At 40.6% G+C, this 18,640-nt stretch overlaps 2 protein-coding genes across 2 annotated transcripts in view; both read left to right on the forward strand.

Moving 5' to 3' along the window:
* The window catches only part of BLMH (bleomycin hydrolase), a 46,304-nt gene extending 34,323 nt beyond the window's left edge, over positions 1-11,981 (forward strand). Inside the window, exon 12 of the mRNA XM_042915086.1 lies at positions 11,029-11,981. Within this exon, the coding sequence (XP_042771020.1) occupies positions 11,029-11,180 (152 nt within the window). The 3' untranslated portion in view covers positions 11,181-11,981. The remainder of the gene's footprint in view (positions 1-11,028) is intronic.
* A 6,099-nt stretch (positions 11,982-18,080) lies between these two features.
* SLC6A4 (solute carrier family 6 member 4) overlaps positions 18,081-18,640 on the forward strand; it is a 42,281-nt gene continuing 41,721 nt past the window's right edge. The window contains exon 1 of the mRNA XM_042915085.1: positions 18,081-18,420. The gene's annotated coding sequence lies outside the window, so the exon portion shown is untranslated. The remainder of the gene's footprint in view (positions 18,421-18,640) is intronic.

Below are 18,640 nucleotides of genomic sequence, written 5' to 3' on the forward strand. Positions count from 1 at the left end.
TTAAAATACTTAGCTGTGTGTTTTGTACGTTTATGGATCGTATCAGAAAAGGCGGGGGCGTGCCTAGCTGGCTCAGTCGGTAGAACATGTGACTCTTGATCTTAAGGTTGTGAGTTCAAGCCCCACGTTGAGTGTAGCGTTTACTTAAAAAAATTAAAATCTTAAAAAAAAGAAAAAGAAATGAATTTCACAACTGGATAAGGGAACAGACCTTGGGACTTGTTACACTGCCTACCATTTGGAGAAGTTGGTAGACTTATTAGAGTAAAATGGTTTGTAAAGTATTTAAGAATTTAAAATAGAGGAAATAACCTTTGGTGTTTCTCTTAGTCAGAAAATCACTTGAAAAGAGGACACTCTTCAAGCCAAAATAAGCTGCAGGTCATCTAGATAATAAGTGATAGAACCAGAATTATACCTAGAAAGTCTGACACTAGAGCCAGTTTTCTTAACCACTGAACTCTACTTCCTCTCAGTTTCTCTGTTCTTGTAGCTTCTATTCCACTCATGGAATAACAGAACAACAGAACAATTCATGATCTTTGGTGATTGGAAACTAGTGGTTGAGGGAACATATAAAACCATAAAGGATTGGAGACATCGTGTAAATGGCTGATGTCAGGAAACTGGGCTCCTAGAGCACCATTTATGGCTGGGAATGTGAATAATAAGGGAGCAGGGTGGGGTATCTTGTGAAGTTTTATGTTCAAATTTAGCACGTTGTGAGTTGAGCAAGTAAAAAACTATGTAAATATCCCAAATTTCCCAGAATTATTTTGTCCATGCTGCTTTATAATGTGTGTGTTTGTTTCTTTTTCTTATTTTTTTATCATGGATACTTTTAAGCACATATAAAGTAAACAGAATAGTACTAAGGAACTTCCACGTGCCCATCACCCAGCTTCAATAATTATTGGCATTCTGTCATGCATATAACAAGGTGTTTCTGATCATCAATAAATTGAATTCTTGGATGTTCCTCCTAATGAGCCAGTCTTATTATGGAACTTTACTTCTCCAATGCGTTCACTTAGTCATGAAATGGTATTCTAGTTTTAAAATCTGATACAGCAGAGCTCTGAACATGGAGTTGTCATAACATGGTTCTTATTTAGTTTCTCAATATACTAAATAACACAGTCTTTAAGTGAGGGTAGGGAGAATATTATTTTCATCCTGCAGTGGTCACTGAAAGAAAATATTTCTTTTAAAAATTTTGTCTCTCCTCAGGCGCCTGGGTGGCTCAGTCGGTTAAGCGTCTGACTTTGGCTCAGGTCATAATATCAGTTTGTGGGCTTGAGCCCCTCATTGGGCTCTGTGGTGACAGCTCGGAGCCTGGAGCCTGCTTTGGATTCTGGTTCTCCCCCTCTCTCTGCCCCTCCCATGGTCATGCTCTGTCTCTCTTTGTCTCTCAATAATAAATAAACGTTAAAAAAAATTTTTTTTTTAAATTTTGTCTCTCCTAGTTTTCATTTTGAACCAAGATTAGTTTTTCTTTTTTTTTAATATATGAAATTTATTGTCAGATTGGTTTCCATACAACACCCAGTGCTCATCCCAAAAGGTGCCCTCCTCAATACCCATCACCCACCCTCCCCTCCCTCCCACCCCCCATCAACCCTCAGTTTGTTCTCAGTTTTTAACAGTCTCTTATGCTTTGGCTCTCTCCCACTCTAACCTCTTTTTTTTTTTTTTTTTTTTTTTTTTTTTAGTTTTTCATTTTTCAAATTCCTGTTGTGCCTTTCAGATACATGAACATTTGAATTTGTTTTTAACCTATATTCTTCATCTTTTCTTACAAGTAGCCTCTCTGTTCCTGATTTCATTTTAATGGAATTTTCAGACTTTCTCCTAAAAGAGAGTCTCTTGGTGATTTCAATTAAAGAGACTTCGGCATATTAGAGATTACTCTAGAAAGAAATTTATGTGGCTGATTCAGATTATATCTGGACTTCTCCTACTTCTGGAAAACCAGCCTCACCAGCCAAACTATCCCATATGATTTTGGAGACAGTATGTCCAAAGCTAGGCAAAAAAAAGTCCTCATATCCTTCATCTAATATCATATTGTGGAACCAGGAGAGACAGTGACTACTTTCTTGATTGTAGATCCTGGAAAGTAATTTAAGTCCTTACGGTTTCACATTCCTCTATCAGTAACATATAATTTCTATTTCCTTATGATGTCCTACAGTTTGTATATACCCATCAAATGAAATAATGTATGAAAGCATTTTTCAAACTGTATGCTATTACATAACTCTGAAGAGTTTAATGGGTATTCTGTATTTCTGTCAGAGGTACTCAGTATATATAGCTCATAGCATCTTGCTTCATAAGAATTCAAAATTTGCTGATGCGTTTGTATTTATTTTTCCTCCTGGTATCAAGGTAGAGTAACTCAGGATAGGAGTATGGGTGATTATGCCCATGTTTTATGTGAAAAAACTGAAACTTGTTGAGAGGTTTTGATTTACTTGGATTGCACTGTGTCAGAGATAGAATTCGGACTCAGATTTCTTAGTTTGACAGAGGCAGCTTCCTAAAAATGTTTATTACCTATAAAAGATAACCTGTTATTTGCAGACCTATTTGAAATTCAGTTTTGTATTTCTGGCACAAGTAATGTAAATTATAGATAATATTGAGCTGAATATACTGAAACGAGAAAATTATATGAGCTAAAAACAGAGGCTTCTGACTTTCTGGAAGGGGGCAAGATACAAATTTGTTATTGCACTGCAATGTTTTCATGTCTCTTCTAGCTTGGGAAAAGTGCTGCTGTTACCAAGTATCAGAGTTCTTTCAAAGGGACTTCTCATCCTCTATCTTTATTAACCAAAGAGGCTGCATGACTTGGGCTAAAAAATAGTACATGTGAATGAGTGAAACAAAGGAAGCTTGTGATCTCGGATCGACCGCTGCTTCCTTATCAAAGTGTATGACTAAGAAGGGCTACCATTTGTGAGAGGGGACAAACTATGGGACAGTTTGGGCTCCTCTTGACCTGTAACCAGGCATAAGTTTCAGGGACAAATATCCTCATATTCATCGTAGAGTTTTGTGCCATGTGTTTGCTTTCTACTGTTTTCACCTGATCGTCTCCAAGGTGTATTTGCATTAGTTTCAGAAGGATAAAGGTGAAGCACAGAACCCAGAGCCAGACCGCCCAGGTCCTGGCAGTCCCACCTATTGGCGGTATAACCTTGGTCATGGTATTTATCCTACCTAAGCCTTATGCTTCTCATCTATAAAGTAGGGATAATAACCATACCTGCCTCGGGTTGTCGCGACAACTGTACCAGGCATATAAGAAGTGTTCGGAATATTAGCTGTCATTGTGACTGTCGCTACTATTACCTATGGACAAATGAAGGCAGAACAAGAAGAAGGCCCCTTAAACTTTCTCTTCTAGAGGAGAGCTGTTTAACCTGCCCTCGCTTCCAGTTTCAGACCTCTTAAGAATTCAGGACTGTAGTGCAACCATCGTGCTACATCACCAGTTTACCAGATGAGTAACTCATCTTGTGGGCTTAGTTTCGTGAGAGAAAGCAGTGGAGGTGAATAAACCTAGTGCTGTGGAAAAAAACCATTAGCAGGAGCATCACCTCACATTTATTGATGGGGTGCAGGGAACCGTGCTCAGACCACGGTGGAGTGAATGTCTGGCCCACCAAGGAATTTATACTTTTTCATCAGGGATGCAGGAAGGGGATTTGAAGAGGGCCATGATGTGACAGAAGCGGCACTCATGGTGTGCTCCTCAGACTGTAAGATATAGGATAAGTAGACCCAGAAAAGGAAAAGGAGATGATTTCTCCAAGAGGGGCAGATGACGGAGAAATGGGAACTGGGGAGGGCCCCCACAAAGGGGAGACAGGAGGAAGACACTGAAGCTGAGGTGGGTGAGGGGTTAGCAAGGAGTCAAGGGACTAGATGGCATCCGGGAGAACGTGGTGGTAAATCGTGCTGCGGCAGAGCAGTCAGAAGATGCGTCCAGGGAAAAGGCCTTTAGGCAGGTTTTGGAAACTGTACGAGGGATGGGGATGCTGTTCTGCCACATCAGCAGCAGGACTAATCCCTTCAAATGCTAGGTGCAGTGAGAGGGCAGGAGGATTGAAGCTGGGACGATTGAGGTTGTAAATCTTGCCGCACATGTAGTTTTTAATTATAGGGATGAAATGCAGCATACTCTAGGGGTAAACTGTAAGGTGGCTGGTGAGTGACTGAGCTGTGAAGGCTCCTTAGTGAGTCTTCAAGGGTGAGTGGAGTCTGAAGAAAGGTGTTAGGGTTGCGACTTTTTTTGGGAAGGAAGTGGGAGGCCAGCCAGAGAAAGGATAGCTGAGGAGGGGTCTTGGCATGTGGAGCGTGCTTCAGCACATCTGAGGAATGAGGCCAAGAAATAGTGTGAGCTTTCGAGATTGAAAAGCAAGCTTTGCCTGAAACAGGAGTCATGATAGTTTTGGGGTCAGAGAGAAGTCATTGAGTTTCAGTGAGAAAATAGACCCTTGGATGATACCTAAATCTGTACTTGCCTCTCCTGTCCATCGTTCAAGATCTGGCAGAATTGTGTGTGTTCTCAGGCTCGCCTGGGTCGTGCTCACGGGTCCAGGAAAAGGAGAAATCAGACTGGTTGGTACGTTGCCATTTCTCCTCAGCCCTGAGGTAGACAGGCTTCTTCTGGACTCCTTAGCAGAGGACACTTCTTTAGTAGCCTGTGCTTCTGCTATAACTAAATTTGGTTGTGATTTGATGGTTTAAAGAAACACAACCCACAAGCCAAAACAGCCCTCTTTCCCTACCATATTTTTCACTCTGTAAGCTCTCTAGCTTTTGTTTCTGGAAAGGAAAAAAAAAAAAAAAAAGCCACAGGTAATACCAAGCTATAAGAGTATCCTTTCTCTTATCAGTGAAAGGTTCAGGAAATTGAATAGCCAAACTCACCGTATAGCCAAACCTTTGTGTTAACTCTGGAGGGAAAAGAAGCCTCTTCTCATATCAGTGTCCAATGTTTGTCTCATAAATGGCACTTGCGGTTCCCTTTCTTTCTCTTTCTCTCTCTCTTTTGTTTTTGAAACATCCACCCCAACCTGTTCTCTGTCTTCTCAATGCATGCCCTGGGAACACATGGCATCTCTGATTTAAAGATACAAAATACCTTATAAGCAAACCTCACAAAAACTGGGCACATGACTGCTGATGTGGAATGTGTGAGCAGGTGAAGTTCAGTTGCCTGAACTAGATTACGTGCTGTTATTTATTGCCTAAGCCATAACTACCTGGCCTCTGAGCACTCTCTAGAAGGAAGCTGAACCTCATGGAAAAGACTCTGAATTTGAAGACGGAGGTTTGAATGCGGGCTTTACTTACTGGCTACAGGACTTTAGACAATTCATACCAACCCTTCCTGCCTTGTAGCATTGTTTTAGGATTAAAATCAAAACAAGGGCAGTGGATGTGAAACTTCATTGTGAAGTGAAGCTTCCTACAGATTTATGCATATGCCTTTGTTTCGTTTTGCTTTTGAAAGTGTAATTCTTTTGACAAATGATAAAATCACATTGTTCCAAAATCAAATTACCAGAAAGCATATAAAGAGAAGGCTTTTTTTCCATTTCTGTCACTCTCCACTCCCTTCCCCTTCCCTTCTTTCAGGTTACCATTTCTGTTAGTTTCGTTGTATGTTTGCAGTGTGGTTTAGTGCAGCAGAGGTAACACGCCGTATTACCCTGCTCTGCCTCTTGCTCTCACTCCTCTAAACAGCATGTCTTGGAGGCATTTCATATCAGTATGTTTCCATATCGAGACAGCTTCATTATTTTCCATTGTCTGAATGTACCATAGTTTATTCAATCAGTTCCCTTACTAGTGGAACTTGGGGTACTTCCAGTTTTTTTGCTATTACAAACAGTATTGCAGTGAGTTAGTATATGCACAATGCTTAGAGCAGTGCTTGGCATATAGTAAGTGCTAAAAAAGTATTAGTTATCGTGCATAAATACATACTATGTTCATGCAAGTATTGTGTGTCTGTGGGATAAAGTCCCAGAAATGGCATTAGTGAAGGCGGTGAATGCATTTGAAATTTGTCTAGATATTGCCAAATTCCATTTCAAGGGATTGTGTCATTTTGCACATTTGCAACACACTCAATAGAAATGTAAGGTATTACGACGGCTTTATACAGTGGGTACCCAACAAAAGTGGTTGACAGATTATCACCATGTAATTATCTGTTGAAATTGTATATGTTCCTAATTGGAGACTAGACTGTGCCAAGGCCTTAAGCGAGTGGTGGGTTTTCACTTAGACTATGCTTATAATGTTTTCTTACCATTCGTCGTTCTTTTTTTCTCTTATTTTTTATTATAATAGTAGAAAAATGTTTATTAAGCATAGCACCAAAGTTAGAAATCATAAAGGAAAAGATTAATAAATTTGATTTCATGAAAATAAAAAGTTTTAGTTGACTAGAAAGCATCCTAGACTAAATTAGAGTGAAAATTATATGATAGGAAAAAATGTATGCCACCATTATAATATATAAATATATAGTGTGCTATTACTGATCACTACGAAAAAGGCAAACACACCAGGTGAAATAGGCAGAGGTGCCAGACAGGCACTTTACAAAAGAAAACTGTAAATAGCAAGCAAACACACATAAGAAAATTAAATAATTAAGGATGCGTACAAAGATTTAGTTGCAAAAATATTTATAGCAATGTTGTTTCTAAGCATGAAAACACAATCCAGACTTCAACAGTAGGGGATTGATCATAATTGGTTTACTCATACAAATTCAGCGCTTAAAAACTATGGTGTAGATAGATGTATTTTTTATTAATCAATATGGAAAGAGATGCATTGGAAAACAGCTTGTGTGGTACTTTGTAATAAAAGAGTGTGTATGATGTCTCATTTTATTAAATGTATAGAGTCTACCCGCAGTAACTATCAAAGGCTATATGTGAAATGTGGACAGGGCTTATCCCAAGGTGGTGGGATTGTAGGCTGTTTTTAAATTTATTCTCTTCTTCTCCTCATCCACCTCTTCCTCTTCCTCCTTGTGTTGTTCCTCCTCCTCCCATGCTTCCAAAATCTGTTCTAATATGCGTTAATTATTTGGGTAATCTTTAGTATTTGAAGTCAAAAACCAATATAAGAATTCAGAAATTTTTATAGGAAAATCACCTACCCTGTTGTATAAAATTATTTTGTTATTTTTTGTAAGTTTTTTTCACCTGTGTATCTGGATTTGTAACATGGTTGTAATTATATAGGGTATATCATTTTTAATATACTTTACTTTTATCACTTAAATATTTCCCATGTTGCTACATAGCCTTTGCAACTTCATTTTAAATGACTGGCTATGTTCCATGAAGCTGTTTCTCACTATTTATTAGGAAGTTGGAAATAGAACAATGCCAGTGAGGTTTTGCTTTCCTTTCTCGGAGGCTTTCTTCAACCTTGCATTATCACCATCAGGTGAAAGATTGGCAGTGATTTAATGAGGCCTTGACAGTCCAGCCTCCTTAGGTCCATGCTGCCAGACACATCCATCAGAGCAGAACAGAAACTTGATTTTGTCACATTCTTTTCAAAAATAGCCCTAAAAAACCCACCCCATGTTAACCACAAATCATTTGTTAGTGAGGTGAAGTACCTCGTAGACCAGAGACAGCACAAGATAGAAAATTGACCTAATCATGAATGATGGTGTATTTATCCCCTTAAGTCTGAGAGGTTAAATGTTAGATTTCTGGTAGAATTTCAGAAAACTGTTTTCTCAGGTAACGATCTTCTTTCCCTTAAACTAACCTATTCACACCTTTTCTGTTTCTGAGTGAATCTGGCCTAATCCGTCTAGAGCTGTATCAACAGACACGGTTTTTCTCTTTACAGACCAACACTACCCTTTTTCTTAACAAATACAGAAACATTGCCAGTTTTTTTGAGGGACTAACTTATTTCTTTCTCACTGCATATAAACAACCACTTTAAAGTTTAAGCAAAATTTAATTTCACCTTCGTTCCTAAAGCTGACTTTATCTATTTACCTGTTTCCCAAAATATAACCTTGGGATCCTTGTTGCAGATTTTTCTGTTCCGTTTTCCCTGGGGAACGCCTGTTCTAGTTACCGAAGTGCTTAAGGGCTAGAAGCTGCAACTTTGTTCAAGTCAAAATGGCCACTTTAAACCTGCCTGAATGGGTACTTTGCTGCTTCCTTACACAGCACTCACTTGGGTTTCAGACATACTGATCCTAATCTCAAACTCCCAAGACACACAGTATACAACAGTTAGAGCAGCCCCAAGTTCATTATCTACTCAGGGTGCAATTACTTGGAGGCCACCTAGACTGTGAGGTTTTTGTAGGCCCCCAGAGAACTCATATCCTGAAGAGAGAGACTAATCAGGCAGGTCCTAAGGGTGGATTGCAATTGATAGGAGTTTTAATTTGTGAGGACTTAATCTGATCTGCTTTTGGAACAAGATAGTGTAGATGTACTTATTGTCCATTTTCTCTGTGCATTCTTTGAAGACTCATTTGATTGTGTGATGATAGTATTGTCATAAGGACACAGAACTTTATTACATGAATCTGCCCCTGTCCTTCACCTGCCTCACTGTCCAGAGCTATGCTAGGGATTGATTTAGCCTGCATTATGTGGGGGCAGGAGGATGACTGGTGTCTCAAATGGTGTGGTATTCAGTAGTCTGGTCTCCATGCCCACTGAAAATTCCTTTTGGAGAGGGCAGATAATGAATTTCTCAGGAAGCAGTTACTTAGTATGCAGCAAGTACTGGCCCTTCAGCTGACCAAGTTGAGAGTTGATGTCAGTTGATAGAACTATCTGTCCGTTGATAGAACTTACTGGCAGTGGTGCAGGTGACAGTAAGGGCCAGGTCCTTGACTGGCTGACGCAAGCAAAGCAGGGCCTTTGGAGAATATAATTAAGACAGAAACCAGAAACAGCACAGGCTACAGCGTTTGTCTGTGTTCCCCTCTCCTGTCTCCCCTGCCGAGAAGAAGAGAGCCGGATCAGGAGGCTTGTATCCGCGGACAAAGATGTGTTCCCTCACGTGACTTGGAAGGAGCCCTTGGGCACTTCTCTGGGGTGTTTTCTTACGAGATCAGATACCCTGTGCCACATCAGAGCGAGCTGTCTTTGGCTTCTGTCAGAGGTGAAGAGGAGAATTGGGCACAGGGTGACCTCACCAAAATAGTTGTGGTTTTATGTCAGATAATGTCCTCTGTTGCACCATTTAGCTTACCTTCATGTTGCATTTTAATTACTTAAATCAGTCTGGCATTTAGAGCAGCAGTTGTCAAAGTTGTCAACCTCCCTTTGAGGGAGGTTGCAGGGTCTTCCCTTCTCCAGCAGCCTATCTGTATAAGGCCAGATTTTACTTCCTCTACTTCAGCCAGAACAACAGATTGCAGACAGAAGCAGATACAAGAATTCGTCTGTCTTCCATGAAGCCAGACATTAAATTGTAAAACAAAACCACTTTTCTAACTGAAGTTTAGTTGTTTTGGAGAATATAATTATTTTTTCCTAAAAATATGTTATTTACATTCATGTTTTTTGATTCTTATGAATTAGTATTTTTAACTTAAGGTTTTAATTTCAAATACGGTAGGTATCAGTAAGTATTACCCACATAAACAACTTTTCACGATCCTCAGTAATTTTAAGAGAATACATACAGTTTGGGTCCAGGGCTGAGAAGTTTGATAACTGCCACACCAGAGGACTGCCTTGAGAGAAATACCTACATCTGCTTTCCTTCTCTTGGTTCTTTGTAGTGAGAAAGGATACAGCATATAGATTTGCACAAACACTTTGAGAAAAAAATGGCTCAAGTGTCTGGTATAGAACAGGTGCCGTGGGAAGATGGGCGATGGTGACGATAGTGATGATGACGAAGATGATCGCTAGTTCCTGTGAGTCCTTGCATGGGAGGAGCAGGACCCCTGTGTATATTCACAGTTCTGTGCTCTCTGCTCTCTCCTTGGCCAATTCTTGTTTCAAATACACACACTGTAGTCTCTCGCTTTAATTTTGCTCTTTATATTATCAGTGACTCAAGTGAAGCAGTTTTCCTGCTGTTTAAGTTTGTTGGAATACGTTCCTGAAGGGGAATTTGTTTCATTCTAGTGGAGCCCAAGATATGGGTTAATCTTCCCAATGGGAAAGGGCAGATTTCTAAGATGGCTGGATAGCTGATAACGCCATGTTTTCTCTCAGCTGAGCTCCCAGCCTGGGTGCCGGTACAGCTGTGCCGGTCTCCAGTCCGCCCACTGGAGGTCCAGAAACGCTTGGGCCTTCCTGAGGAAGAGAGGTCAGGATGCTGTTTCAGTCTTCCAGTTCTACCTGATCTCACATCAGATTTCCCAGGAGGCCAACAAAGACTGTTATCATTTGACCTATACAGTATCATCTGCTAAAAGGGGCTCCTGGGAATGACGACATGGCCCCCTTGGGTCTCCTCTCAGCTCTCCAGCTTAGCTAGTTGTAGGAATTTACAGTAGCGAGAAAGGTAGGAGAACAGCCAGTGATGGTGAGAAGGTAGGTAAGAATGGACCCTGTGTGCTTGCCCTTCTGACCCTAGATGGAGATTAATCCCCGTGGTGTGGCTGTATGAACAAGAAGCATTTCCACCTATCTTTCAGGGTCATGCTCTCTTTAGCCCTGACAGCCTGGGCAATGGAACAGCATGGGATCTGGTAACAGTCTTAGGTTTAAGGCCCAGGTCTGAACCTCACCTGTGTGACTGGGACATGTCACTTAGTTACTCTGAGCCCCAGTTTTCTAACTGATAAAACTAAAGCCTTGCCTGGCCTGTCTGCTTCACAGAATAGTTAATAAGACTTAGATTAAGTGAGGTTATAGATGAGAAAGCTGAAAAACATGTGCAAATATTAGTTTTGTAGCAAACTTCTTTATAGTGCCTGTGGGGCTTCTGCTCTCTTCCTCTTGCCCTCTGGATTCATGAGGCTTTTGTTCTTTTCTCCAGGTTACCTGTGCATGACAGATGAATGGTTCTCTGAATATGTCTACGAAGTGGTTGTGGACAGGAAGCATGTCCCTGAAGAGGTGCTAGCTGTGTTAGAGCAGGAACCCATTGTCCTGCCAGCGTGGGACCCCATGGGGGCTTTGGCCAAGTGATGCTGCCTGCAGCTCTTTCCTCCTCCCATGGGACCTGAAGTGGCTACAAAGGACAGACCCAGGGACTGAAGCCAAAGTTACACGGGTTCCCACAGGACACAGTCAGATACTTGGATTGCTCTTCCAGGAACCTCTTGGAGAAGTGTGCTTTATGATGAAACAAAATATTCTTAAAGGGAAAGATCAGGTCACACTATGTACTCTCCTCACCTCCAACAGCTCAGGATCTCTTAGCATTTTAATCAGATGTAATTGTGTGTCTTAAGTCTGTCAAAAAGGTTTGGTTTAGTGTCTGTTTTAATAAGACAGGAGAGGATGAGCAATTGTAGAATATGGAGAGAAAATGGACCTGATGCTCCGTGTTTCTAGAGTAGAGTTGGGGGAGGGTTGTCCTAAGATTTGAGCTTTCAAACTGCATGCTGCCTGACAGTATCACTGTCCCTCCTAGATGGCAGTCACTGAATTCAGGTTTTTTCAAGGTAATTTTATATGCCTCTAATAGCCCAGGAATGGGAGGTTGATCAGATCTGACATGATTCCTTCCTGTTGTTTGGAACTGTGGGGGGGGGCACAGCTCTACTCAAGTCAGGGTTAAGTAGAGGCTTAGAGAAAAAGAGGAGTGTGAAAACAGCCAAAACTATATCATGATCTGAGTTCTAATCATTAAGGGGAGCTTGGCCAAATGGCTTACCTTCTGCCTCTGGAATTGGGAGTTGGGTGGGCAGGAAAAAGTGATACCATTCTTTCTGACAACTAGATGGTGCTGAGAAGCTTTTGAATAAAACACTTTGCTAAATGAGAGTAAGTGGCTTATTTGATCTAAGAGTTTCTTTAGCAACAAAGGAAAGCAGCCAGGTGACTCATGTTCTTCAAAATAGAAAACAGCAAGATAGTTCAGGGCTTCCCTGCTTCAGCTTCTGTATGGGATAGATGATCCTTCCCAGTCTACGCTGATCCTCACTGGCTTCTGCTAGGTCCAGCCTCGGAATTGGCTGAAGACTATGTATTTCACTGAGACTGGACATCCCTTTCACTGAAAGCAAAAAGTGTAGCATCCTAATCAACATTTCCATCAGTGCCTGAGCCCCCTACCTTTCTGACTTTCTAAGAATCTTCTCGGTCCTAGCAGGGGATATTGTCTGTCACAGTACTTTCCAAGATAACATTAGATAAAGGCTCAAGTTTTAATCAAAGTGTTTATAATATTCTAGTATTCCTGTTCCAAGCAAGATAAATAAATCCATTTCTAGACACATCATGGCAAAACCCTAGAACAGATCTTAAAAGCATCCAGGAACACCGATTACCTCCCTCCAAAGAAAAGACAATTAGATTGACACCTAACTTCTCATCAGCAACTATATAAGCAAGAAGAAAGAGAAATATTTCTTCAAGGTGCTATGAGAAGTTAACTGTGAGCCTAGAATTCTATACTCCATGAAACTGTCTTCCAAAGATGAAATAAAATACATTTTCAGTCAAAAACTTGCCCAAGGAGAAGGAAAGTGTTCCAGTATGAAAGATCTGAAATATGATAAATATGTGGATCATCTAAACAAAAAGTATGTGTAGGTAAGTCTAATAGGGTTCAGAGAAAGACAAAACTAAAATACATGAAAGCAGATAATTGTAATTAGGGAGGTGATTGGACTAAACATATTCTTTATATCATTCAAGTAGAAGTATATTGATTAACTTTAGACTTTGATATGTTAATAACATCCTAGATTTCTAGATTTGTATATCTATTTTTAGTTATATAAAACGTATAAAAATATTTGTATCTAGATGTATAAAATGTTTATCTAAATTTATATATCTTTTTAATGTTTATATTTATTTTTGAGACAGACAAAGCATGAGCGGGGGAGGGGCAGAGAGAGAGGGAGACACAGAATCCGAAGCAGGCTCCAGGCTCCGAGCTGTCAGAGCCTGACGCGGGGCTCGAACTCATCAACCACAAGATCATGACCAGAGCCGAAGTCGGACGCTTAACCGACTGAGCCACCCAGGTGCCCCTCTAAATTTATATATCTTATATACCTATTTAATATATCTATATTTCTACATTACTACTAAAAAATAAGCAGGATATAGTTTCTAAGCAAGAATATAATCAATCCATAAAGAGACAACATGGTGAGAGAAAAAAAAATGCAGGACAAAGTGTCCAAAATAAGATAGAGATAAATCTAAATGTGTCAATAATTATATATAAATGTGTTAAATGTCCCAGAAAAAAGACACTGTCAAACTGGAGTTTTAAAAAAAAAATTCAGCCATAAGCTGATTATAAGAGACCTCAGCAACCCTGGGATGTAAGAAAGGATAGGAAAGATATATCAGGCAGATACTAACCAGAATAAATCTGGTGTGGCTATACTAATAATTACCAAATTAGGGCTACTCTGAGTAACCAGACTGATTCCAGAGTATGTTATTCACAGCCTCCCTGGAGTTGTACAACACAATGGCCCTGGAAGTAGGCTTTAAAACAAAAAGCATTACTAGAGATAGAGTCACTACATAATTATATGTTTACTTGATTCTCTGGAAAAATATGAAGATTCTAAATTATAAATTAGTATGTACCTAATAACCTCAAAAAATATAAAGCAAAAACATACCTATATGGAAAAATAAGCCAGTATTATAATGGAAGATTTTAATTGTTGATAGGTCAAGTAACCAAAAACTCAAGTGAAAGGTTTAAGCATTTAGTAAGGTTGGTGTAATGGACATCTATTTAGAACACTGCATCGAATAACTGTCCATTCTTTTTGAGCACACATGGAACTTTTTCAAAAATTAACTATACGCTGGAAAGTAGAGTCAACCTCACCAAATTTCCAAGCAGTTAAGTTAGAAACTAAAGAGATAACTAGAAGGTTCCTATATGTTTAGAAATTAGCTCCTAGGTCCAATAAGAAATCATAAAGGAAATTTAACCTAAACAATGATAAATACTGCATATCAAAATGACAGATACAGCTAAAATAGTACTTAAATTTTATAGTATTAAAATTTTATTAGAATGGAAGAAAGACTGAGAATTGAGCTAAGCATCTATGTCAAGAAATTAGAACTGCAAAATCTAAAAATAGAAGGAAATAAAATGTGTGTGCAGAAATTGGGGAACCTGGGTTGCTCAGTCGCTTGAGCGTCCGACTTCAGCTCAGGTCATCTCACGGTTTGTGGGTTTGAGCCCCACTTCGGGCTTGCTGCTGTCATTACAGAGCCCACTTCAGGTCCTCTGTCCCCCCTCTCTGTATCCCTCCCCAACTTGTGCTGTCTCAAAAAGTAAACATTAAAAAAATGTGCAGAAATTAAAGATAGGATCAACAAAGCTGTAAGTTAAGTCTTAACAACAACAACAAAAAAAACAAATTAACAGATCTTGGCAAGACTAATTAAAACACATACACAAGAAATCAAAAGGAAGATACCATGATAGATACTGCAGATATTTAAAAACTAGAAGATACACTTAACTTTGTTAAATGTGACAGTAGAGGGATTTGTTTAGAAGACCTAAATCCACAACTTGGGAGCAACAGAAGAGGAGAAACAATAAGCTGGAAAGCCCACAGAGGCACTGAACAATTTAGCAGAGCTGAAAAAGTTGAATCCTGAGCCAATGGTGGAGACAGCCAGTGCTAAGCAAACGAATTTACATTGTGTAATTCCCCAATATGGTAGTTCCAGATGACCATTAAGGGAATTGGGAGTGAAAGAAGGGTTACTGAAGGTTGGGTGTGTCTGTTAGATCCCCTCCCTACTTTGGGCAGCTGGTGACTGTCCCTCCCTTGCTCTCTCAGCCCATTCAAGATTTATTCTCAAGAGAGAAAAACGGTTTATGGTCTGGAAGTCAGAAACATAACTGAGGATGAAAGTACCATAAGGGGATTAAGTGAGTAGTTACATTCTGAATGTTCTCTGTCATCTTGGACTCCTAGAACTCTAGTGCCCAGGAGATTGGAAATCTTCTCTGGGGAATCTTGATTAGCCCAAAAGGAAAGACGTAAAGAAGTATTTTATGGCATAAAGCATCATTTTATGAGATTGGCATAACTCTGTCAAGGATAGTAAGAGAAAAAATTACATGTGAATCACACCCATAAGCATAGATGCAAAAGTCCTAAACAAATTATAAACCAAATCTGCAATATATAAAAGAATAATCTTCATAACAACATATTTAATAAAAGCGATTTCCCAAATAAAATCAGGATCAAGTGGGGTGGAACAAACAGCATTGCATATGTCTTCTCTGCTGGAGATAAAGGGAAATGAGCCAAAGGTTTAACCAGAGACCTGAATTGGAGGAACTTGCTAATGTTTGGGTGACCACTGAGCACAGAAATAGGAAGGTGTGACTGGGAACTCTTTAACTGATACTCTGACCTCTGGAAAGTCTTTGCCAGCCAGGATGACTCTGGAGACATGTAGAGTCATGCTGACCCTACACTTCCAAGAAGCCAAGACCTGATAATGAGACATGCCTTCAGGATGTGGTTGAGGACCCATCTGCTTGATCCAGCTTGTCCTTAAAGAGCAGCTTAATTTTAATTTGCTGCTGGCAGAGCCAGGGCACTTGTGCTCTAATTCCTTCAGTCACATGGTGTGTGTGAGCATTGCTGCTGACTCCAGCCGTAGGCCTCGGTCAAGTGGGACTTCTCTAAGTAATTCCAGATGAGCATTCCCATGTTTAGGACAACTTGTCTGAACCATTGTTGCTGCTCTTGACGCTGACTCTTCCTCCCTGTGGCCTGTGATACAATTTGATTGAAAACTAGGAATAAACCAGCCAGAGTTGTTTTTGTTTCCCTTTTCAAACTCCTAGCCTTCTCCGCATTACCACAAAGGGAAAAGAAGAAAGGGAGGGAGCAAATGTTCAATTCCTACCAGCTGCAGTTATTTGGGAACAGGACTGTGGAGGTGGTGAGCCCATCTGTGCTCCTCTCTCTCAGTGCAGTTTGAATACTAACTGCTCTTTTTCACTTTGCTTACTTCTCTAGAACAACTCTAGTTCCAAGAAAAAAGAAAAAGAAAACCTCTAGTTCCATAACTCCTCTTGATGTGACGGAGCACTCTCTGGAACCATTTCTCAGGCTGCCCCATGACGGTATTTTTGTTTTTTCAAAGTTATTTTTTTTTTGTTTGTTTGTTTGTTTGTTTGTTTGTTTTGAGAGACAGAGAGAGAAACAATGTGAGCAGGGGCAGGGCAGAGAGAGAATCTCAAACACGTTCTGCACTGTCAACGCAGAGCCCAACACGGGCTCAGTCTCACAAAGTGCAAGATCATGACCTGAACCGAAATCAAGAGTCAGATGCTTAACCAGTTGAGCCACCCATGTGCTCCATTTTTATTTTATTTTTTAAAATCAGCTGCAGTTCAGCAGAACAGGGAGCTGAGGCAGGGTAGGCATATGGTGGGAACTACCAGCATGTGTTTGACTTACAGCTTAGCCTCCCTGCATCTCACCTGGCCGGGGACCATAAACGTTAACTCATCCAAACTTGTCCAAAACAGTTAAGAAATCCTTGGAGTTTTACTTGGAATGTTCAGTGACAGGAGTCTTATGGCCTATGCCTACCTCCGCAGTCTCAACTTCCTCCCTTTCCTTCTTGTTTGCTCTGCTCCTGCTAACTGCTCTCTTCTTCCTTTGTCCCTCCAACACACCAAGTTCACTCCCGCCTCTTTGCTGTTCCCTCTTCCTAAAGCTCTTCCCGCAGGTCTTTGCATGGCTGGCTTCTCATGACTCAGGTCATGGCTGAGCACCTCACTTAGGTAGCCAGCTTCCCCCCACCCCACCCCCTGACTGCCTCTACCTTTTCCACACCCATCCCTCTCTACTGTGACTGGGGTCTATTTTCCTCACCGCACTTACCACTTTCTGAAATTATCCTATTTATTTATATGTATTTGTCTGTTTTCCCCAAAGTCAATACTCACTGTCAGCTCCCCAAGGGCAGGGGCTTTGTCTTGCTCACCGCAGTGTTCACAAGCCTGGCTCACGGTAAATACTGATTGGCTGGCTGATTGAAAGTGCCCTACATTCAGACAGCAATGCTCAATTAAAAGTTTATACATAGATCTGAAGTCTCCTTTCCTGTAACTTGCTCAATAGGGACGAGTAGCAGGAGAACAAAGCCTCTGTGACCCTCATTTTAGTGCTTAACAGAAAGGTCCAGACTTCATGAAGGTGACTTACTTAAGGGGAGTCGAAAAAAGAAGGAAAACCCACACAGTTTAGTTTGCTTTTCTCACTGCTTGTACCTTCCTCATTTCAAACCAGCCCAGCACAGTGGGATGTGCAGGGCTTTTGGACTCAGACAGGCAGGCTGGTTTTGCTGCTTGGAGTCTGTATAACCATGGACAAGTTACTGAGCCTCTTTGAGCCTCAGTATCCATAGCACTTTTATTGAAAAATCATTTTTAAATGTATTAAGTATGAAGGGCACCTGGGCAGCTCAGTCAGTTAAGTGTCCGACTCTTGGTTTCAACTCAGGTCATGATCTCACAGTTCGTGGGTTTGAGCCCTGCATAGGGCTCTGTGCTGACAGTGCAGAGGCTGCTTGGGATTCTCTCTCTCCCTCTCTCTCTACCCCTCCCCCTCCTCTGTCACTCTCTCAAAATAAATACACTTTAAAAAATTTAATTAAAAAGTTTTTAAAATGTATTAAATATGCAGACTCACAACTTGAAAAGGAGGGAGTCTGTCATTTATTTTTAAAACCATTTATAGCAAAATGCAGCCAAAGAGTTTTGCTGTGTATTACCTACAGTAGGAGAAGGACAAAAGACAATGTGTAGAATGACTCTGGTAGATGATAGATGTTCCATAAATGGTAGCTTTTATTAATAACTACTTCTGACAGAGCCTCTCCATGTCCAGTATTGTGCCTGGCCGTCTGGGGTCCAAACAGTTCCCTCCCCTCTAGGAGTGTATCATTTTGCTGGGACAGTAAGATGGATATACATGAGCCAGTGGAAAAAGAAGGTGACTTTCTATGAATGAGGTCTTTCTTCTAGTAAGTGCCAGAACAGTTATAAAAGGGCTTGAAGTTGGAGAAAGAAAAGAAATACTGACTGGTTTTAAATTAAAACCACAGTGACCACAGACCTCAAGGATGAGGGTGATGAGCACACCAAGAGGAGACTGAGGGGAAACCTCCCACTACAAAGAGGCACACATTATCTTGAAGCTCCTGGAAGGGAAGAAAAGCCAAAGGAAGGGTGAGTGTTTCATAATCGTGAGCTGGCAAAGGGGCACTGACAGTAGGACTCCAGGCGAGAGGACTGACCTCATGGGGTTGATGCACAGGACAGGAGTTCTAAAAACAATTCTGTCCCTCTTCATCTAATCCTGAGAGAAGCCCTAAACTTCACTTCTTGGCTCACCGCATCCTTGCTAGTAAATTAGTGCAAATAGATGCCCCCTTCCTGAGGGAACAGA

Source organism: Panthera leo, chromosome E1, assembly GCF_018350215.1.
Source record: "Panthera leo isolate Ple1 chromosome E1, P.leo_Ple1_pat1.1, whole genome shotgun sequence".
Classification (NCBI taxonomy): domain Eukaryota; kingdom Metazoa; phylum Chordata; class Mammalia; order Carnivora; family Felidae; genus Panthera; species Panthera leo.